A 24,209-nucleotide genomic window follows, 5' to 3' on the forward strand; every position below is an offset into this window, starting at 1 on the left:
TTGTTGCAGTAAGGGGTTTAAAAGCCTGGGTTAAGGTGTATATTAGTTGCCCTGATATTATTAAAGAACCTAGGTTAAGGTATCCAGATTGTGTGTCTGCTAAAGCTGTAATTAAGTCGTCGTAAAAGGAGCGGTCATTGATTCTAATCCTTTACTTGCTTACATATCGAGGGCTAATGGAACATTATGATTGCGGAAGATTCCCTGGAGAGTAGATTATTTATGATGGGTTGTATTTAATCCTAGCTAAGCAGGTCATGTAACATCTTAGTGGTATACAGGTGATATAATTAATGGGAGGAGCCAGGTTTGTTTGTAGTTTTGTAGTTTGCCATCGGAGTTGTCTGACAAGATCGATGGATTTTAAGTTAAACAACAGTTTTGCCAAATGCTGCTAGGTTGAGCAGCAGTGTCCTGAATCTGCCCTTGAAAGGAACTCTCTTCAAAAGTCTCTACACAAATAAGCAAGCAATATGTTTGTTAACTTTATTTATAAGAGGCATTTGAACTGTACTGAGTTGCTTAATTGGAATTAATAGCTATATATAGTAAGTTTATTTTTTTCCTTGTTTATGAACTGTTTAACTCATAATTGTAAAGTTATTTTCTTATGCGGTTAATTCTGTGTCTAAATTAGTTTATTTTAACAAACAAACATAACAAAAAAAGTTTGTTTCAACAAAAAAGATTAACATAAAACATGGAAGATGAAGGAAACTCCTGTGGCTGTTCCCCTGCAAAACAGATACACCGTTTTGGATACTGCTGAGGGGAATGGCCTCTCGGGATAGCAACAGCAGCCAAATTCATAGCAGCATGGTTGGCTACGCTGCACAGGGGAGGAGCAAAAGGAGTAGAAATGCAATAATCAGGGGTTTCAATTGAATGGGGAATAGATAGACGTTTCTGTGGCTGCAAAAGAGACTCCAGGATGGCACGTTGCCTCCCTGGTGCTAGGGTCAAGGATGTCTCCGAGCGGTTGAAAGTCATTCTGAAGGTGGGTGGAGAACAGCCAGTTGTCATGGTGGTGCACATTGGTACAAAGGACAGGTAAAAAAGGGGGTTAGATCCTAAAAGCAGACTGTAGGGAGCTAGGAAACAAGTTGAAAAGTATGACCTCAAAGGCAGTTATCGCAGGATTACTACCAGCGCCATGTGCTAGTCAGAGCAGAAACAGCAGGATATATCTGTTGAATACGTGGCTGAAGAGATGGTGTGAAGGGTAGGATTTCTGGTTCTTGGGACATGGGGACAAGTTCAGAGGGAGGGGAGACCAGTGCAAACTGCAGTGCATCTTGTAGATGATACACACGGCTGCCACTGTTTGTCGGTAGTGGAGGGTTTGAATTTATTTGGAAGGGGGAGCAATGAAGGGTTGCTTTGTTCTGGATGGTGTCGAGCTTCTTGAGTGTTGTTGGAGCTGCACTCATCCAGGCATGTGGAGAGCATTCCATTACACTCCTGAGTTGCGCCTTGTAGATGGTGGGCCAGCTTTGGGGGGGTCAGGAGGTGAGTTACTCGCCATAGGATTCCTAACCTTTGACCTGCCCTGGTCGCCGCAGTTTTAATATAGCTTGTCCGGTTCAGTTTCTGATCAATGGTAACCCCCAGGATGTTGATTCAGAGCAGGGGGAATCAAGAATAAGAGAAAAAGAAAGCAAGGAGAATAAGAAAAGCAATAGGCAAAGAAATTGTGGGCCAGAATCAGATAAGGACACAGTAAAAAGTAATAGGGACGAAACAAGGAACATTAAAAGGAATAGACTTAAGGCTTTGTACCTGAACGCTCAGAACATTAAAATTAAATTGGATGAATTAGTTGCGTGATAGATGTTAAAGGGGTATGATAAAGTTGGAATTGCGGAGACAGGGCTCCAAGGTGACCACGGATGGAATCTAAACATTGAAGGCTATTCAGTTTTAAGAAGAACGGACAGAAAGGAAAAGGTGGTGGAGTTGCTTTGTTGATTAAAGATATTGAGGAAAGATGCATTTGTTAAAGGAACATCTGTGATTATGGGTGACTTTAATCTGCATTTCGATTGTGAGAGTAAAATTAGTCATAGTACAATAGAGTTTCTGGAGTGGATACGAGATCGACCTCTGGACCAATACGTAGAGGAATCAACAAGGGAACAGGTCATCTTGGATTGGATATTGTGCAATGAGAAAGGATTCGTTGGCAGTCTCGTGAGAGAACCCTTGGGGATGAGTTACCATGAATTATTCATCAAGGTAGATGTGATCAGGATCCTGAATCCCAATAAAGGTAACTATTATGGTATGAGGCATGAGTTGGACTGATGGACTGGGAAACATTATTGAAAGGAAGAACTATGGACAGGCAATGGCAGGCATTCAAGGAACGAATAGATGAACTCCAAAAGTTGTTTATTCCTATTTGGTGCAAGAGTAGAAGGGGATCTGTGGCCAACCCATGGCTTACAAGGGAAATTAAAGATAGTATTCGATTCAAAGAAGAGGCATACAAATTAGCAAGAAAAAGCAACAGACCCGAGGATTGGGAACAGTTTAAAAGGCGGACCAAGGGATTGATTAAGAAGGGGGAAATACAATATGAAAGTAAGCCAGCGGGGAACATAAGAACTGACTGTAAAAATTTCTATAGGTATGTTAGGAGAAAAAGATTGATAAAAATGAATGCAGGCCCCTCACAGTCAGAAATGGGGGAATTCAGAACGGGGAATAAAGAAATGACTGAGGAACTAAATTCATACTTTGTTTCTGTCTTCACAAGGAAGACATGAATAATGTACTGGAAGTTCTGAGAAACACAAGTTGGAGTGGGGGTACTGCAAGGATCTGTGCTAGGACCTCAATTGTTCACATTATATATTTAATGATTTGGATGAGGGAACTTTATTATCTCCAAAATTGTAGCTGATACAAATTGGGTGGGAGGGTGAGCTGTGAGGAGAACGTAGAGATGCTCCAGTGGGATTTGGACAGGCTGAGTGAATAGGCATGTGCATGGCAGATGCAGTATAATGTAGATAAATGTGAGGTTATCTGCTTTGGTAGCAAAAATAAGAAGGCAGATTATTATTTGAATGGGTGTAAATTGAGAGGTGGATACTCAGTGAGACCTTGGTATCCTCTCATCAGTCGCTGAAAGTAAGCACGCAGGTGCCGCAGGCAGCAAAGAAGGCAAATGGTATGTTGGCCTTCATAGCAAGAGGATTTGAGTACAGGAATAAGGATGTTTTACTGCAATTGTATAGGGTGTTGGTGAGGCCACAGCTGGAGTATTGTGTACAGTTTTGGTGTCCTTATCTGAGGAAGGATGTTCTTGCGAAGGTTACCAGGCTGATTCCTGGGATGGCAGGACTGTCATGTGAGAGAGACTTAAGTAGGTTAGGATTATATTCATTGGCGTTTAGAAGTGTGAAAGGGGATCTCATAGAAACGTATAAAGTTCGAACAGGATTACACAGGGTGGATTCAGAAAGGATGATCCCGATGGTGAAGGAGAACTAGGGGTCATAGTTTGAGGATAAACTTTTTAGGACCGAGGTGAGGAAAATTTTCTTCACAAAATGAGTGGTGAATCTGTGGAATTCACTACCACAGAAAGTAGTTGAGGCCAAAACATTGTGTGATTTCAAGAAGGAATTAGATATAGCTCTTGGGGCTAAAGGGATGAAGGGGGGGGAAGGCGGGGATCAAGGTATTGAATTTGATGATCAGCCATGATAATGAATGGCAGAGCAGGCTCGAAGGGCCGAATGGCCTGCTCTTATTTCTATGCATGTTTCTATGTATTTTTTAATTCACTCTTGGGATGTGGGTGTCGCTGGCTGGGCCAGCATTTGTTGCTCATCCCTTTAACTGAATGGCTTTCTAGACCATTCAGAGGGGGCAGCGAAGAGTCAACCGCATCGCTATGTGGGTCTGGAGTCGCATGTAGGCAGATTTCCTTGCCTGAAGGTGTTTAGTGAACCAGATAGGTTTTTGCGACAATCAGCAATGGTTTCATGGTCATCAAAAGACTTTTATTCCAGAATTTTATTGAATTCAAATCTCACCATCTGCCATGGTGGAATTCGAACCCAGGACCCCCAGAGCATTACCTGGATCTCTTGATTGCTAGTCGCGTGCCAATACTGCTGCACCACTGCATGTATGTCTATTGGTCAGAGTCATCACTCCTGGGGTGAAGTATCCTTTCCTCTTAGTTTTACAAATTGAAAAAGTGGGTTCTTGTCCGGTATCCTAACAAATGCCGTGGTCTGACCTGGTATCCAATTATGTCATAGTAAGTTTGAGTTTTCATTTTTCACCATGTGTTGATCACTTTGTGAATTCTAAATATACATGCAGCACGGTAGCACAAGTGGATAGCACTGGCTCCACAGCGCCAGGGTCCCAGGTTCGATTCCCTGCTGGGTCATTGTCTGTGCGGAGTCTGCACGTTCTCCCCGTGTCTGCGTGAGATTCCTCCGGGTGCTCCGGTTTCCTCACACAGCCCAAAGACGTGCAGGTTAGGTGGATTGGCCATGATAAATTGCCCTTAGTGACCAAAAAGGTTAGGAGGGGTTATTGGGTTATGGGGATAGGGTGAAAGTGAGGGTGTAAGTGGGTCGGTGCAGACTCGATGGGCCGAATGGCCTCCTGCACTGCATGTTCTATGTTTTGCCTGTCCCTTTGGCCTGTTTTCACCAGTTAATTTGAAGTTATTTTTTATTGCCTCCTTTGCTTTTCCGTGCAGTTTGTTCATAATTCAACAAGATCATCTCCAGGCTCAACTGTCCATATTTCTTCAATGTTTATAGTTCAGGTCTGTTGCAGCAAAGATCAGCCTTTTGGGTAATCTTTGCGCTATCCTGAAATGCTTCTTTGTATTTAATGACCAGAATGAAACACTGCACTCAAGGTATGGTCTGACCCAATCGCAATTCTGTTTAAACAGGACTGCTTCAACTTGTATTGTATTTTTGATAATGTCGTTCAACATTCTTCTGGCTTTGAAGTGTTATCCAAAACTGAACCATATCCTAATGGCACAAAGGCCTCTTCACCTGTCACTGCTTTCTCATTGGCTCCTCTTCTACCAAAACCTGGAATTTAAATTCTCATCTTTGCAATTATATCCTTCCGTGGCCTCGCCCCACCACTTCCTTTGCTCCAGGTACCCTTGACTTTCAAGTGTCTGGGCCCCAAGCTCTCGGATGCCTCCCTAAACCTTCCCACCATGTCCCCTTTTAAGTCTGTCCTTAAAACTCATTTCTTTGGCCAAGCTTTCCGTCACCTGTCCTTCTTTGCCCCAGTGTCAATTTCATAGAATGCCTACAGTGTAGAAGGAGTCCATTCGGCCCTTAAGCCCGCAAGACCTTTTTACCGAAGCCCACAATCCCCTCCCTATCCCCGTCTAACCTTTTGGACACTTGGGGGCAATTTAGCATGGCCAATCCATCTAACCTGCACACCTTTGGATTATGGGAGTAAACCAGAGCACCGGGAGGAACCCCACGCAGACACCGGGAGAAAGTACAAACTCCACACAGACACCCCCACAACCTGAGTCAGATGAAGAGTGAAGAAGAACAAAAGCTGTCAGAACTAACCCTTCGGATCCACAAACCACCTCCTGAGTTATCACTGAACGAGAACTGGCCAACCAACTGGACCCCTTCCAACTCCCAAGGTGAAAAGAATAAGGATAATTACTGGACACATCCCCAATCTTTGCCCCTCCAAATGTGGACCTATCTGCATCAGACTCCTCCAGTGCTCAATTTTATAGTCACTAAAACTGAGTATTCAGTGAAGAAAGATAGTTGTTGATATACAATGATCCCAGCTAGCTATGTAACCATAAGTAAACTGTAGATATTATAAATCATTGTAGTTTCCTTAAACAATTCCTTGAGGTGGAAAATGGTATTTGCATGATGCATATAATATTCCAAGAATGTAACATGACAGTTGGATTTGTTTGTGAAATTTTGAAGGTCAGTTTATCAGATTAATGTAGTGGTGATAACCGTACCCTCATGTCATCCCTTTTCAAACAATGCTGGAGCTCATAAAATGATACATAAGCAGGTACAGACCATACTCTCCCAGCCCGTGCTTGCAAAAACCAAAACAAAACATCTGCTGTTAGTTGTAATTCCATGATTGGGCAGCACTTGATGAACAATTCCCTGGGTGCTAATAGCTACACCATCAATCAATTTAAGATACTCAGTCGAGCTTGAAAGTGGCTCATTTATGTTTGCTCAAAGCGACATAGGTTCATAGGCAGGGACCCGTCCTCTGCAACAAGAAAAAGGAGTACGTTCAAGTCTTGCGTCTTTTTTTTAATTACCCAGAGTTTGGGAAGCCTACAGTTCCCCTTAGCTTTTCCCGTGGCAAAACCTCGACCAATCTGAGTAGACGTGCCAACCAATTAGCATCCTTTCCTCCTGTAATGTAAATTGTTGCGATTGTTTGATTACTTGTGTCTGTCCTGATGAGGGCATGATGAAACGCTTCAGCAACATGATTCTCTTTTCAGCAATATTCAAGTTCTATACTACCGAGCAACTGTTCGACTCGCCTGAACTGAAAATGTGAATATGTATCTCTGGCTGAAATGCATCCACTGCTAGTGACTTATTCAAACATTAGCACTAAAAGACAGTATTGCAAACCACTATTAAAAGGGAGGTTCTTGTTTTCTTGGTTTGAGTTGCAATTTGAATCTTCATTTTTCCTGTGTATGTTAATGTTGCCTGCATGTAACTGGTGATGGCAATAGCCAAGTCTATCTCTGTACAGCAACTGAATAATTCAAATTTTTGTTCACTTGAAGAGCTGCGAGTATAAATAATTCAAAGTGTCTTTACCATACATAACCAAATGTTAATTCGCAGGTGTGCATTGCCACTTTTCAGAATTCAGGCTCTACAATTTAAAAGTAGCCTTGAAGCAGAACTATGTTGCATTGTTTTCCAGAATTATTCAGTGTCTGTGTTCTTGGTGAAGCAACTGACATCGGCTGTGTTACTGCAGAGGCTGCGGAATAAAGGCATCAGGAATTCTGACCATTCCAGAGCACTTAGTAAGTTGAATGCTAATACAGTATTTAGGCTGGCTTAGTGTTTCAGTGCATTTGATTGAGAGAGAGCCGATTTTGATTATTCAGCACTGAAGCAAGGACTTCTTTGTCACACCAGCAATGGTATTGAAATTAATTCCAGCTGATGAGTAAAACTGGGGTAAATGCTTTTCTATGTAAAACATAATGTACATTTTTATTTCAGTTTCACATTTTAAACTGTAAATTGATCTTTACAAACTTGTCTCTAATCAACTCTAGACTCCTCGACCACTTGGAATGATTTATTTCTATCTACCCGTCATAATTTTAAACATCTCTATCCAACTACCATGTAACCTCATCTGTGCTGATGAACTTAGAACATAGAAAAAACATAGAACATCGAAAAGTACAGCACAGAACAGGCCCTTCGGCCCACGATGTTGTGCCGAACCTTTGTCCTAGATTAATCATAGATTATCATTGAATTTACAGTGCAGAAGGAGGCCATTTGGCCCATTGAGTCTGCACCGGCTCTTGGAAAGAGCACCCTACCCAAAGTCAACACCTCCACCCAACACTAAGGGCAATTTTGGACACTAAGGGCAATTTATCATGGCCAATCCACCTAACCTGCACATCTTTGGACTGTGGGAGGAAACCGGAGCACCCGGAGGAAACCCACTCAGACACTGGGAGGATGTGCAGACTCCGCACAGACAGTGACCCAAGCTGGAATCGAACCTGGGACCCTGGAGCTGTGAAGCAATTGTGCTATCCACAATGCTACCGTGCTGCCCTTAAGAACAAATAAATCTACACTATCATTTTACCATAATCCATGTACCTATCCAATAGCTGCTTGAAGGTCCCTAATGTTTCCGACTCAACTACTTCCACAGGCAGTGCATTCCATGCCCCCACTACTCTCTGGGTAAAGAATCTACCTCTGACATCCCCCCCCTATATCTTCCACCATTCACCTTAAATTTATGTCCCCTTGTAATGGTTTGTTCCACCCGGGGAAAAAGTCTCTGGCTGTCTACTCTATCTATTCCCCTGATCATCTTATAAACCTCTATCAAGTCGCCCCTCATCCTTCTCCGTTCTAATGAGAAAAGGCCTAGCACCCTCAACCTTTCCTCGTAAGACCTACTCTCCATTCCAGGCAACATCCTGGTAAATCTCCTTTGCACCTTTTCCAAAGCTTCCACATCCTTCCTAAAATGAGGCGACCAGAACTGTACACAGTACTCCAAATGTGGCCTTACCAAAGGAGCTGCATCATCACCTCACGGCTCTTAAATTCAATCCCTCTGTTAATGAACGCTAGCACATCATAGGCCTTCTTCACAGCTCTATCCACTTGAGTGGCAACTTTCAAAGATGTATGAACATAGACTCCAAGATCTCTCTGCTCCTCCACATTGCCAAGAACTCTACCGTTAACCCTGTATTCTGCATTCATATTTGTCCTTCCAAAATGGACAACCTCACACTTTTCAGGGTTAAACTCCATCTGCCACTTCTCAGCCCAGCACTGCATCCTATCTATGTCTCTTTGCAGCCCAATTTTTCAAGTTGGGAACGTTGGACATGCTAGACTAGTTTTCTTTATGACCGAGGAGGCTGAGGAGAGACCGAATCAGAATATATATAATCAAACATCCTGGGGTTACCATTAATCAGAAACTGAACTGGGCAGGCCACATAAATACTGTGGCTACCAGGGCAAGTCAAAGGGTAGGAATCCTACGGTGAGTTACTCCTCTCCTGACCCCCCAAAGCCGGTCCGCCATCTACAAGTCAGGAGTGTAATGGAATACTCTCCATTTGCCTGGATGAGTGCAGCTCCAACAACACTCAGGAAGTTCGTTAGATTGCCACCCCCACTTCCACAAACATTCAAACCCTCCACCGACGAACAGTGGCAGCCGTGTCCACCCTATCTTCCACCCTATCCCCGTAACCCAGTAACTCCTAACATTTTTAAAAATAAATTTAGTGTATCCAATTCATTTTTTTCCAATTAAGGGGCAATTTAGTGTGGCCAATCCACCTACCTTGCACATCTTTGGGTTGTGGGGGCGAAACCCACGCAAACACGGGGAGAAAATGCAAACTCCACACGGACAGTGACCCAGAGCCGGGATCGAACCAGGGACCTCGGCGCCGTGAGGCACAGGGCTAACCCACTGCGCCACCGTGCTGCCCCTCCTAACATTTTTGGACACTAAGGACAATTTAGCTTGGCCAATCCACCTAACCTGCACGTCTTTGGACTGTGGGAGGAAACCAGAGCACCCGGAGGAAGCCCACGCACACACTGGGAGAACGTGCAGACTCCACACAGACAGTGACCTAGCGGGGAATCGAACCTGGGACCCTGGCACTGTGAAGCCACAGTGCCTTCCACTGTGCTACCATGCTGCCTGGTTGTGATGGGCTGTTTGACTTCCTTCCCTGCTGTGAATTTCTATGATTCTATGACTTTACCCCTATTTATTCTTGCTAATTTCAAGTGGTCCCCCTGTAATAAATTTGCACTGTACCCTCTGATTCCGTAATATTTTTCTTGTTACTTGAAGTCTACATCTGCATTCAATACTCTAATTGTGATCTTGGTAATGTTTTGTATAGATTTGCAATTACATCTCGACCTTTATATTCTATACTTATCCCCAATCTTGTCTTTCATTAGGTTTTTTAATAGCTTTATCCACTTGAACTGCTACGATTAATATCTTATCCACCTGAATTAAACCACCAAATTTCTCTGATGTTCCATATCACTCAACTATAATAATAATTGCTTATTGTTACAAGTAGGCTTCAATGAAATTACTGCGAATAGCCCCTAGTCACCACATTCTGGCGCCTGTTCTGAGAGGCCGATACGGGAATTGAACCCGCGCTGCTGGCCTTGTTCTGCATTACAAGCCAGCTATTTAGCCCAGTGTGCTAAACATTTAGCTAAACATTTAGCTAAACATTTAGCACACTGGGAGGTGGATTGGCCACACTAAATTGCCCCTTAATTGGAAAAAAATGAATTGGATACACTAAACCAGCCCAACTGGTTCACATTCAAAGTATAATACTTTTATTTTACCACCTGACGCTTATTATTGAAATCCACCTTACATTTTGTCTATTTCTCCATCTTATCAACATGTCCTTTCTTTGGTCATCGGGATTATTTACCATGCCTTCTATTTTAGTATTTCCTACAAATTGAGATATCATTTCCTCCCGCTTTATGTACAAATTATTCATGGAATGGTGAACATAAGCAGTCTCAACGTAGTTGGGCACCCCCACCACTTCCAACCACTCCGAGAAATGCCCCAACTCCTACTCTTTCCTTCCTTCTAACCAACGTTTAATCCAATTTGCTACCCGTCCTTCAATTCCATAGCCCTTTAGTCTGAAGTAGTTTACTAAGTGTCAAATGTTTGCTAAAAGTCCCCTGCATTTCTACCGTTCGCTATTTCTGTCATTGCCTCAAAATTCAGCAGCATTTCTTTTGCCAGGCGCAAAAGCAAATCACTGTTGCTGGAAACCTGAAAACTGTTGATGAAAGGTCACAGACCTGAAATGTTAATGCTGTTTCTCTCTCCAGAGGTGCTGCCAGACCTGCTGAGTATTTCTAACATTTTCTGCTTTTATTTCCTTCAGCAAAACCTGAATCATAATCTGATTTCTAAACAATGTTTTGTTGCTACAGAATTTACTTTTCCCAACACCAATTACAGCAAGGGTATCCAAATTCAGTGTGTTACTTGCAGGTTAATCTGAGTTTCAGAGATTCAAGTGACAATTAGAGCCCAGACTGCCAATGTAATTGGGTGTAAACATTTTGGAGACTTGGCATGTTGTAGATGGTATCTCTGAAAGTATTTTTTGCGGCTAACCTGGCTTTTCTCTCGTGCAGCTCCAGCTGAATGGACTCAGTGGCTTGCACTATTGATTATTTTTCTGTCTGGTGAGAGAACTATCGTAAATATCGGAGAGTCAAATTCAGCTGTGACTTTGGCAGAGAAATGCAGTTGGCACCCAGAGTGGCTCCAGTTAACTCGCACTACTTACAGAATTGAAGAAGCATTGACTCCACCAAAATATTTGTGCAAAATGTTTCTACCATTTGTGAGGACAAAGATTATTCCGTTGGGTTATTGGTTTCACAAAGTCTCATTTTGCACACACAAGTTAAACTGAAATGTGACTGTTATGACCTACTTCCCTTCCCGAATGTGCAAACCGTAACACCTTGTTTTATTTTCTAAATTGAGAGTACCCAATCATTTTTTCCCCAATTAAGGGGCAATTTATCGTGGCCAATCCACCTACCCTGCACATCTTTGGGTTATGGTGATAAAACCCAACCTTTACACCTTATTAAATAACATTTTAATTTACACCGAGAATGAAGAATGCCAATGCCCCTGAAAATCATTTCCTGCGACACTTCTGCAGTGTTCCTTGTTTTCCATATGAGAAACCTTAAATGGAGTTGCCAATCTGTATTTGCATCAAAGTCAGTTTCTATTTCCACTTGAAAAACACTGGCTTCCTCTTTTCTTTTTGAGGTTTATTTTTAGCATTATATTATAGGAGAAATCAGCTTGAGAAATGTGGGCCCAGAACATCGCAAAATCAGCAAAATTACTGAACAGATCTTTTTCTACTTGGAACATTGGACTTAATGAAACCAAATGAAATCCCATAATATGTACATAGGCGGCACAGTGGTTAGCACTGCTGCCTCACAGCACCAGGAACCCGGTTCAATTCCGGCCTTGGGTCACTGTCTGTGTGGAGTCTGCAGGTTCTGCCCGTGTCTGCGTGGGTTTCTTCCGGGTGTTCCGGTTTCCTCCCACAGTCCAAAGATGTGCGGTTAGGTGGATTGGCCATGCTAAATAGTCCCTTGTGTCCAGGGATGTGCAGGTCACGTGGGGTTGCGAGCATAGGGCAGGGTGACCAGGGAAGTAGACCTGGGAAGTGTGCTCTTTCAAACGGTCAGTGTAGCCTTGAAATGAAAATAAAATGAAAATCGCTGATTGTCGCAAGTAGGCTTCAAGTTACTGTGAAAGACCCCTAGTCGCCACATTCCGGCACCTGTTCGGGGAGGCTGGTACGGGAATGGCCTCCTTCTGCACTGTAGGCATTCTATGTTGTGCAACTTACATGGAGCTCACCATCAGACCTTTAATTGAACTCTCTTAAAATGTGTAGAGACTGGTATCTATTGTGGCTTTATATGGCAGTAGTAATCCGCTTGCCACTGTGGTGGCTGGGTTATTAATTGTTGGAGATTCTTCACAGCGAAGTAGTTTTGATCCTTTAGTAAGTTGCACTTGTGTCACCCACTGATTTGTGACTCTGGTCTTTAGGGGTTCGACAGTGTGATAACTGTGCTAGTGCACTCTTGCCCTTCCCTCAGTTTTAACTATTAATGAAAGACTAATATTCATAGAATTTTAAGGCAAACACAGCATGATCAAGTTATCCTCTGTTCTTCTACCCCTCTTAGATTTGGAAGGTTTATTTAATATTGTCTTTCCGTTCCTATTAAAATAAATCATTTCACATTTGTCTGCACTGAACTTCATCTGCTGCTTGTCTGCCCATTTCACCCACTTGTCTGTTCTTTTGAAGTTTACACTATCCTCCTCACAATTCACAAAGCTTTCAAGTTTCATATCATCCATAAACTTTGACTTTATGAAATGAAAATCGCTTATTGTCACAAGTAGGCTTCAAATGAAGTTACTGTGAAAAGCCCCTAGTCGCCACATTCCGGCGCCTGTTCGGGGAGGCTGTTCCGGGAATTGAACTGTGCTGCTGGCCTGCCTTGGTCTGCTTTCAAAGCCAGCGATTTAGCCCTGTGCTAAACAGCCCCTTTATGCCCTATACACGAAGATCTAGGTCACTAAAATGTATAATCCGATAAGCAAATGCCCCCAACACTGACCCCTGGGAAACTCCACAACAAACCTTGCCCCAGTCCAAAGAACATCCATTAACAACGACTCTGTTTCCTGTTACTCAGTTAATTTTGTATCTATGTTGCTGCTGTCCATTTCATTGTGAGCCTCCACTTTGCTCACAGGTCTGATGTGCAGCACCGCATCAAGTGTTTTTTGAAAATCCATGTGTACTATATCGAAGAGTGTTGCCGTCATCAACCTTCCCTGTTACATCTTCAAAAAATTTAAGCAAGTTAGTTAAACATGATTTTGTTTCCAAAGGTATTCCACCACTGAAGTTAAATTGTCCTGGCTGGATTTACCTTTACACCCTTTTTTGAACATGTTTGTAACATTTGCAATTCTCCAGTCTTTTGGCATTACTCTGAGTCTTCAGGAAGTCTGAAAAATTATGACTAGTGTTTCAGCAATTTCCATTCTCACGTTCCTCCGTATGTTTGGATGCATCTCATCCATTCTTGGTATCATCTCCATTTTAAGTATAGTCAGCCTATCAAAGAATAGTACAGCACAGGAACAGTCCCTTTGGCCCTCCAAGCCTGCGCCGACCATGGTACCTTCCTAAACTAAAAATGTATGCGCTTACAGAGTCCGTATCCTTCCATTCCCACCCTATTCATATATTTGTCTAGATGTCCCCTAAATGCCACTATCGTACCTCCCACCACCTCCCCAGGCAGCGCATTCCATATATTTACCACCCTCTGTAAAAATGTTGCCTCTCACATCAGTTCTAAACTTTTCCCCACGCACTTTAAACCTATGTAAAAAAAATGAAAAATAAAAAATCGCTTATTGTCACAAGTAGGCTTCAAATGAAGTTACTGTGAAAAGCCCCTAGTCGCCACATTCCGGCGCCTATTCATGGAGGCTGGTACGGGAGTTAGGCTGGAAGTTAAAAGCCAGGACAGACAGAGTTGTCATCTCTGGTTTGTTGCCAGTACCACGTGATAGCAAGGCGAGGAATAGGAAGAGAGTGCAGTTGAACACGTGGCTGCAGGAATGGTGTCCCCTAGTACAAAGAACAAAGAAATGTACAGCACAGGAACAGGCCCTTCGGCCCTCCAAGCCCGTGCCGACCATACTGCCCGACTAAACTACAATCTTCTACACTTCCTGGGTCCATATCCTTCTATTCCCATCCTATTCATATATTTGTCAAGATGCCCCTTAAATGTCCCTATCGTCCCTGCTTCCACTACCTCCTCCGGTAGCGAGTTCCAGGTACCCACTACCCTCTGCGTAAAAAACTTGCCTCGTACATCTACTCTAAACCTTGCCCCTCTCACCTTAAACCTATGCCCCCTAGTAATTGACCCCTCTACCCTGGGGAAAAGCCTCTGACTATCCACTCTGTCTATGCCCCTCATAATTTTGTATACCTCTATCAGGTCGCCCCTCAACCTCCTTCGTTCCAGTGAGAACAAACCGAGTTTATTCAACCGCTCCTCATAGCTTATGCCCTCCATACCAGGCAACATTCTGGTAAATCTCTTCTGCACCCTCTCTAAAGCCTCCACATCTTTCTGGTAGTGTGGCGACCAGAATTGAACACTATACTCCAAGTGTGGCCTAACTAAGGTTCTATACAGCTGCAACATGACTTGCCAATTATACTCAATGCCCCGGCCAATGAAGGCAAGCATGCCGTATGCCTTCTTGACTACCTTCTCCACCTGTGTTGTCCCTTTCAATGACCTGTGGACCTGTACTCCTAGATCTCTTTGACTTTCAATACTCTTGAGGGTTCTACCATTCACTGTATATTCCCTACCTGCATTAGACCTTCCAAAATGCATTACCTCACATTTGTCCGGATTAAACTCCATCTGCCATCTCTCCGCCCAAGTCTCCAGACAATCTAAATCCTGCTGTATCCTCAGACAGTCCTCATCGCTATCCGCAATTCCACCAACCTTTGTGTCGTCTGCAAACTTACTAATCAGACCAGTTACATTTTCCTCCAAATCATTTATATATACTACAAAGAGCAAAGGTCCCAGCACTGATCCCTGTGGAACACCACTGGTCACAGCCCTCCAATTAGAAAAGCATCCCTCCATTGCTACCCTCTGCCTTCTATGGCCTAGCCAGTTCTGTATCCACCTTGCCAGTTCACCCCTGATCCCGTGTGACTTCACCTTTTGTACTAGTCTACCATGAGGGACCTTGTCAAAGGCCTTACTGAAGTCCATATAGACAACATCTACTGCCCTACCTGCATCAATCATCTTAGTGACCTCCTCGAAAAACTCTATCAAGTTAGTGAGACACGACCTCCCCTTCACAAAACCGTGCTGCCTCTCACTAATGCGTCCATTTGCTTCCAAATGGGAGTAGATCCTGTCTCTAAGAATTCTCTCCAGTAATTTCCCTACCACTGACGTAAGGCTCACCGGCCTGTAGTTCCCGGGATTATCCTTGCTACCCTTCTTAAACAGAGGAACAACATTGGCTATTCTCCAGTCCTCCGGGACATCCCCTGAAGACAGCGAGGATCCAAAGATTTCTGTCAAGGCCTCAGCAATTTCCTCTCCAGCCTCCTTCAGTATTCTGGGGTAGATCCCATCAGGCCCTGGGGACTTATCTACCTTAATATTTTTTAAGACACCCAACACCTCGTCTTTTTGGATCACCATGTGACCCAGGCTATCTACACCCCCTTCTCCAGACTCAACATCTACCAATTCCTTCTCTTTGGTGAATACTGATGCAAAGTATTCATTTAGTACCTCGCCCATTTCCTCTGGCTCCACACATAGATTTCCTTGCCTATCCTTCAGTGGGCCAACCCTTTCCCTGGCTACCCTCTTGCTTTTTATGTACGTGTAAAAAGCCTTGGGATTTTCCTTAACCCTATTTGCTAATGACTTTTCGTGACCCCTTCTAGCCCTCCTGACTCCTTGCTTAAGTTCCTTCCTACTTTCCTTATATGCCACACAGGCTTCGTCTGTTCCCAGCCTTTTAGCCCTGACAAATGCCTCCTTTTTCTTTTTGACGAGGCCTACAATATCACTCGTCATCCAAGGTTCCCGAAAATTGCCGTATTTATCTTTCCTCCTCACAGGAACATGCCGGTCCTGTATTCCTTTCAACTGACACTTGAAAGCCTCCCACATGTCAGATGTTGATTTGCCCTCAAACATCCGCCCCCAATCTATGTTCTTCAGTTCCCGCCTAATATTGTTATAATTAGCCTTCCCCCAATTTAGCACATTCATCCTCGGACCACTCTTATCCTTGTCCACCAGTACTTTAAAACTTACTGAATTGTGGTCACTGTTACCGAAATGCTCCCCTACTGAAACATCTACCACCTGGCCGGGCTCATTCCCCAATACCAGGTCCGGTACCGCCCCTTCCCTAGTTGGACTGTTTACATATTGTTTTAAGAAGCCCTCCTGGATGCTCCTTACAAACTCCGCCCCGTCTAAGCCCCTGGCACTAAGTGAGTCCCAGTCAATATTGGGGAAGTTGAAGTCTCCCATCACCACAACCCTGTTGTTTTTACTCTTTTCCAAAATCTTGATTCTCCTACCCTAGGAAAGAGCACCTGATTATCCATGATTATCTGTCCATGCCATTCATAATCTTGTAGACCCTCTATCAGGTCGCCCCTCAACTTCCGTCATTCCAGTGAGAACAGACCGAGTTTATCTAACCTCTCCTCATAGCTAATGCCCTTCATACCAGGCAACATCCTAGTAAACCGCTTCAGTACCCTCTCCAAAGCATCCACATCCTTCTGGTAGTGTGGCAGCCAGAATTGTACACCGTATTCCAAATCCTGCTAACTAAGGCCCTATACAGCTGCAACATGACTTGCAAATTTTTATATTCAGTGCCCCGACCGATGAAGGCCAGCATGCCGTATGCCTTCTTGACCACCTTATCCACATGCGTTGCCAATTTCAGTGATCGGTGGACATGCATGCCCAGATCTCTTTGCCTGTCAGTACTCGCAAGAGTTCTATCATATACTGTGTAATTCCTACATGCATTGGACCTTCCAAAGTGCATTACCTCACACTTGTCTGGATTAAACTCCATCTGCCATTTCTCCGCCCAAGACTCCAACCAGTTTATATCTTGCTGCATCCTCTGACAATCCTCTTCACTATCCGCAACTCCACCAATTTTTGTGTCGTCTGCAAACTTTAATCAGACCAGCTACATTTTCTTCCAAATCATTTAGATGCACCACGAACAACAAAGGCCCCAGAACTGATCCCTGTGGAACGCTGCTAGTCACAGCCTTCCATTCAGAAAGGCACGTCGTAATCGATTTTAAACCATTCTAGTGTCTGATTTACCTCCTCTTTCGCCGTAGCCTGTTTTTCCTTTTCTTTAGTAAGGACAAATGCAGAGTTAATACCTCATTTAATACCTCGAGTATGCCCTCTTTTCTCCCCCCCCCCCAAAAGCTTAAATCCCCTTTAGGTTCCTAATTGGCCCTGCTCTTTTGATCACCCGTTTACCATTAATATAGCTATAGAACTTTAGGATTCCCTTTTATGTTAGCTGTCAGGCTCCTTTCATACCCCCTCTTTGCTTCTTTTGTTTGTTTGTCTCACCTCCCTTCTGAACCATCTATATTCAGCCTGGTTTGCAATTATATTTTCTACCTGACATCTATCATAAGCACCCTTTTTCTTTATCTTGATTTCTATCTCATAATTCATAAGTTCATAAGATATAGGAGCAGAATTAGGCCATTCGGCTCATCGGGTCTGCTCCGCCATTCTATCATGGCTGATATGTTCTTCATCTGCTACCTACAATATTACAGGCCAAGAGCTGGATTGTGAAATCAGCCAGAGCATCTCCTCCCTGAACACATGACCTAGGAGCAAGAGTAGGCAATTTAGCCTCCCGAGCCTAACACCCTCTATGTGATCCTGGCTGATCCCATCCGGGCTTCAACTCCACCGTCCTGCCCATTCTCCATAACCTTCAACCAATTACCAATTAAAATGTGCCTAACTCCTCAAGTTTACTCGCTGTCCCTGCATCCTGCATTCACTCTGGGGTCGTGAATTCCACAGATTCACAACCCTTTGGGGAAAGTATTTTGTCCTCAAATCTGTTTTAAATTTGCTACGTCTTATTCTAAGATCATGACCTCGCGTTTTAGAGGAAGCATCAGCTCCACGTCTACTTTATCCATACCTTTTAGCACCTTGTATACCTCAATTAGATCTCCATTCATTCTTCGAAACTCTAGAGAGTAAAGGCCTAAACTGTTCAATCTCTCCTCATAAGACAACCCCCTCATCTCTGGAATCAATCTAGTGAACTTCCTCTGAACTGTCTCCAAAGCCACTACATCTTTCCTCAAATACAGGAACCAAAACTGTGTGCAGTACTCCAGGTGCGGTCATTCAGGAAGTTCAAGATTTATTTTCCCAACCCTTCTCTTTCGAGGGATTATACCGTGACTGTGCCAGAACTATCTCTTTAGTAGCCCACTTTTCAGCTATCATTTTTCCTGCCAAGCTTTGACTCTTTTGACCAGGCCTGTTCCTCGCCCATCGAAGTTGGCTTTTGCCCAGTTAATTATGCTTACTGGGGATCGTTCTTGTTGTTTTCCATAGTCTGTCTGAACCTTGTGATACAATGATAATTAATCAATGATAATCTGTTAGGAAACAATTTTGATGAATTTTCCCTTCAGCTGCACAACTCGGTATAAGTAAGTCAAGTTCAATTTTCTGTAAACCACCAATAATCTGGCTATAGTTGTGATGATTGCTTACCTTGTGTCTTTTTCTTAGTTAAAGAGAAGCTGACAGCAGATCCTGACAGTGAGATTGCAACTACAAGCCTAAGAGTTTCGTTGATGTGCCCAGTAAGTCCCTTAAATTTCTGTCACTTGTTGATCAGCTTTTGAAGGGGAGTGGGAATTGAAAAATGAAATGAAATGAAAATCGCTTATTGTCACAAGTAGGCTTCAAATGAAGTTACTGTGAAAGGCCCCTAGTCGCCACGTTCCAGCGCTTGTTCGGGAAGGCTGTTACGGGATTTGAACCGTGCTGCTGGCCTGCCTTGGTCTGCTTTCAAAGCTAGCGATTTAGCCCTGTGCTAAACAGAATTATTCCACCATGTGGTACCGTTCCCCTCTTTGCCCTCAGGCGAGCCCTGTTTTGGGCTGCCTGTTCTGTATTTTTGCTTTTAATATGCAAGTTAAGTGATACCTTGAAATTCATTGTTGTTATTCTCTAGAATGTGATATTTAGGTATTTTAATTTGTACAAGTCTGGAATTTCTGGAGGCGTTCTTTTGATCTCCCATTGCAACTTAGCCCGAAATCTCAAAAATGGCATAAGTTACATTGGCTGATAGTCACTAATGTTCTTCAGGGAAGGAAATTCAGCCAGGTGCCGGGTGGATGATCTATCTCTGTCTCCTCCAGACATTCCCAACATCACAGATGCCAGTATTCAGCCAATACGATTCACTCCGCGTGATATCAAGAAACGTCTGAAGACACTGGATACTGCAAAGGCTATGGGTCCTGACAATATTCTGGCAATAGTACTGAAGACTTGTGCTTCAGAACTTGCCGCACCCCAAGCCAAGCTGTTCTAGTACAGCTACAACACTGGCATCTACCCGGCAATGTGGAAAATTGCTCAGGTGTGTCCTGTACACAAGAAACAGAACAAATGCAACCCAGCCAATTGCCGTCCTATCAGTCTATTCCATCATCAGCAAAGTGCTGGAAAGAGTCATCAACCGTGCTATCAAGCGGCACTTAATCAGCAATAACCTGCTCACGGACGCTCAGTTTGGGTTCCGCCAGGGTCACTCTGCTCTTGACTTCAGCACAGTCTTGATTCAAACATGGTCAAAAGCGCTGAATGCCTGAAGTGAGGTGAGAGTGACTGCCCTTGACATCAAGGCAGCATTTGACCGAGTGTGGCATCAAGGATCCTTAGCTAAACTGGAGTCAATGGGAATCGGGGAAAACACTCCGCTGGTTGAATTCATACCTGGCACAAAGGAAGATGGTTGTGGTGGTTGGAGGTCAATCAACTTAGCTCCAGGACATCACTGCAAGAGTTTCTCAGGGGTGCGTCTGAGGCCCAACCATCTTCAACTGCTTCATCAATTACCTCCCTTCCATCATAAGATCAGAAGTGGGGATGTTTGCGGGTGACTGCACAATGTTCAGCGCCGTTGGCGACTCCTCAGATACTGAAGCAGCCCATGTCCAAATGCAGGAAGACCTGGACAATACCCAGGCTTGGGCTGACAAGTGGCAAGTTACATTGGTGCCACACAAGTGCCAGGCAACATCTCCTACAAGAAAGGGTCTAATAATAATCTTTATTATTATCACAAGTAGGCTTACATTAACACTGCCATGAAGTTACTGTGAAAATCCCCCAGTCGCCACACTCCGGCTCTTGTTCGGGTACACAGAGGGAGAATTCAGAACGTCCAATTCACCTAAGCGCGTCTTTCGGGACTTGTGGGAGGAAACTGGAGAGCCCAGAGGAAATCCACGCAGACACGGGAAGAACATGCAGACTCCACACAGGCAGAGACCCAAGCTGGGTATCGCATCTGGGACAGTGACTTCAGTTTCCTCCAGGCACTCCGGTTTCCTCCCACAAACCCGAAAGACTCGCTTGTTAGATGAATTGGACATTCTAAATTCTCCCTCCATGTACCCGGACATGTGGCGGAGTGAGGCGGACATGGGGATTTTCACAGTAACTTCATTGCAGTGTTAATGTAAGCCTACTTGTGACAATAATAAAGATAATTATTATTAGATCCTTTCTTGTACGAGATGGTCATTGCCGGGCACTTGTGTGGCACCGATGTAACTTGCCATAGAACATAGAACATAGAACAATACAGCGCAGTACAGGCCCTTCGGCCTACGATGTTGCACCGAAACAAAAGCCATCTAACCTACACTATGCCATTATCATCCATATGTTTATCCAATAAACTTTTAAATGCCCTCAATGTTGGCGAGTTCACTACTGTAGCAGGTAGGGCATTCCACGGCCTCACTACTCTTTGCGTAAAGAACCTACCTCTGACCTCTGTCCTATATCTATTACCCCTCAGTTTAAAGTTATGTCCCCTCGTGCCAGCCATATCCATCCGCGGGAGAAGGCTCTCACTGTCCACCCTATCCAACCCCCTGATCATTTTGTATGCCTCTATTAAGTCTCCTCTTAACCTTCTTCTCTCCAACGAAAACAACCTCAAGTCCGTCAGCCTTTCCTCATAAGATTTTCCCTCCATACCAGGCAACATCCTGGTAAATCTCCTCTGCACCCGCTCCAAAGCCTCCACGTCCTTCCTATAATGCGGTGACCAGAACTGTACGCAATACTCCAAATGCGGCCGGACCAGAGTTCTGTACAGCTGCAACATGACCTCCCGACTCCGGAACTCAATCCCTCTACCAATAAAGGCCAACACTCCATAGGCCTTCTTCACAACCCTATCAACCTGGGTGGCAACTTTCAGGGATCTATGTACATGGACACCTAGATCCCTCTGCTCAGCCACACTTTCAAGAACTTTACCATTAGCCAAATATTCCGCATTCCTGTTATTCCTTCCAAAGTGAATCACCTCACACTTCTCTACATTAAACTCCATTTGCCACCTCTCAGCCCAGCTCTGCAGCTTATCTATATCCCTCTGTAACCTGCTACATCCTTCCACACTATCGACAACACCACCGACTTTAGTATCATCTGCAAATTTACTCACCCACCCTTCTGTGCCTTCCTCTAGGTCATTGATAAAAATGACAAACAGCAACGGCCCCAGAACAGATCCTTGTGGTACTCCACTTGTGACTGTACTCCATTCTGAACATTTCCCATCAACCACCACCCTCTGTCTTCTTTCAGCTAGCCAATTTCTGATCCACATCTCTAAATCACCCTTAATCCCCAGCCTCCGTATTTTTTGCAATAGCCTACCGTGGGGAACCTTATCAAACGCTTTGCTGAAATCCATATACACCACATCAACTGCTCTACCCTCGTCTACCTGTTCAGTCACCTTCTCAAAGAACTCAATAAGGTTTGTGAGGCATGACCTACCCTTCACAAAGCCATGCTGACTATCCCTGATCATATCATTCCTATCTAGATGATTATAAATCTTGTCCCTTATAATCCCCTCCAAGACTTTACCCACTACAGACGTGAGGCTCACCGGTCTATAGTTGCCGGGGTTGTCTCTGCTCCCCTTTTTGAACAAAGGGACCACATTTGCTGTCCTCCAGTCCTCTGGCACTATTCCTGTAGCCAATGATGACATAAAAATCAAAGCCAAAGGTCCAGCAATCTCTTCCCTGGCCTCCCATAGAATCCTAGGATAAATCCCATCAGGTCCCGGGGACTTATCTATTTTCAGCCTGTCCAGAATTGCCAACACCTCTTCCCTACGTACCTCAATGCCATCTATTCTATTAGCCTGGGGCTCAGCATTCTCCTCCACAACATTATCTTTTTCCTGAGTGAATACTGACGAAAAATATTCATTTAGTATCTCGCCTATCTCTTCAGACTCCACACACAATTTCCCATCCCTGTCCTTGACTGGTCCTACTCTTTCCCTAGTCATTCGCTTATTCCTGACATACCTATAGAAAGCTTTTGGGTTTTCCTTGATCCTTCCTGCCAAATACTTCTCATGTCCCCTCCTTGCTCGTCTTAGCTCTCTCTTTAGATCCTTCCTCGCTACCTTGTAACTATCCATCGCCCCAACCGAAACTTCACACTTCATCTTCACATAGGCCTCCTTCTTCCTCTTAACAAGAGATTCCACTTCCCTGGTAAACCACGGTTCCCTCACTCGACGCCTTCCTCCCTGTCTGACCAGTACATACTTATCAAGAACACGCAGTAGCTGATCCTTGAACAAGCCCCACTTATCCAGTGTGCCCAACACTTGCAGCCTACTTCTCCACCTTATCCCCCCCAAGTCACGTCTAATGGCATCATAATTGCCCTTCCCCCAGCTATAACTCTTGCCCTGCGGTGTATACTTATCCCTTTCCATCATTAACGTAAACGTCACCGAATTGTGGTCACTGTCCCCAAAGTGCTCTCCTACCTCCAAATCCAACACCTGGCCTGGTTCATTACCCAAAACCAAATCCAACGTGGCCTCGCCTCTTGTTGGCCTGTCAACATATTGTTTCAGGAAACCCTCCTGCACACACTGTACAAAAAACGACCCATCTATTGTACTCAAACTATATCTTTTCCAGTCAATATTTGGAAAGTTAAAGTCTCCCATAATAACTACCCTGTTACTTTCGCTCATATCCAGAATCATCTTCGCCATCCTTTCCTCTACATCCCTAGAACTATTAGGAGGCCTATAAAAAACTCCCAACAGGGTGACCTCTCCTTTCCTGTTTCTAACTTCAGCCAATACTACCTCGGAAGAAGAGTCCCCATCTAGCATCCTCTCCGCCACCGTAATACTGCTCTTGACTAGCAGCGCCACACCTCCCCCTCTTTTGCCTCCTTCTCTGAGCTTACTAAAACACCTAAACCCCGGAACCTGCAACATCCATTCCTGTCCCTGCTCTATCCATGTCTCCGAAATGGCCACAACATCGAAGTCCCAGGTACCAACCCACGCTGCCAGTTCCCCTACCTTGTTTCGTATACTCCTGGCATTGAAGTAGACACACTTCAAACCACCTACCTGAACGCTGGCCCCCTCCTGCGACGTCAAATCTGTGCTCCTGACCTCTATACTCTCATTCTCCCTTACCCTAAAACTACAATCCAGGTTCCCATGCCCCTGCTGCATTAGTTTAAACCCCCCCAAAGAGCACTAACAAATCTCCCCCCCAGGATATTTGTGCCCCTCAGGTTCAGATGTAGACCATCCTGTCTGTAGAGGTCCCACCTTCCCCAGAAAGAGCCCCAGTTATCCAAAAATCTGAAACCCTCCCGCCTGCACCATCCCTGTAGCCACGTGTTTAAATGCTCTCTCTCCCTATTCCTCATCTCACTATCACGTGGCACGGGCAACAACCCAGAGATAACAACTCTGTTTGTTCTAGTTCTGAGCTTCCATCCTAGCTCCCTGAAAGCCTGCCTGACATCCTTGTCCCCTTTCCTACCTATGTCGTTGGTGCCAATGTGGACCACGACTTGGGGCTGCTCCCCCTC

General features: G+C 44.3%; 1 protein-coding gene across 8 annotated transcripts in view; it reads left to right on the forward strand.

The window, feature by feature from the left end:
* The window catches only part of pias2 (protein inhibitor of activated STAT, 2), an 88,823-nt gene that overhangs the window by 44,628 nt on the left and 19,986 nt on the right, over positions 1 to 24,209 (forward strand). For all 8 annotated transcript variants that reach the window (XM_072497471.1, XM_072497463.1, XM_072497468.1 and 5 more), the window contains 2 exons: positions 6,961 to 7,066; positions 18,810 to 18,883. In XM_072497471.1, the coding sequence (XP_072353572.1) occupies positions 6,961 to 7,066; positions 18,810 to 18,883 (180 nt within the window). The remainder of the gene's footprint in view (positions 1 to 6,960; positions 7,067 to 18,809; positions 18,884 to 24,209) is intronic.

Source organism: Scyliorhinus torazame, chromosome 3 (genome assembly GCF_047496885.1).
Source record: "Scyliorhinus torazame isolate Kashiwa2021f chromosome 3, sScyTor2.1, whole genome shotgun sequence".
Lineage (NCBI taxonomy): Eukaryota > Metazoa > Chordata > Chondrichthyes > Carcharhiniformes > Scyliorhinidae > Scyliorhinus > Scyliorhinus torazame.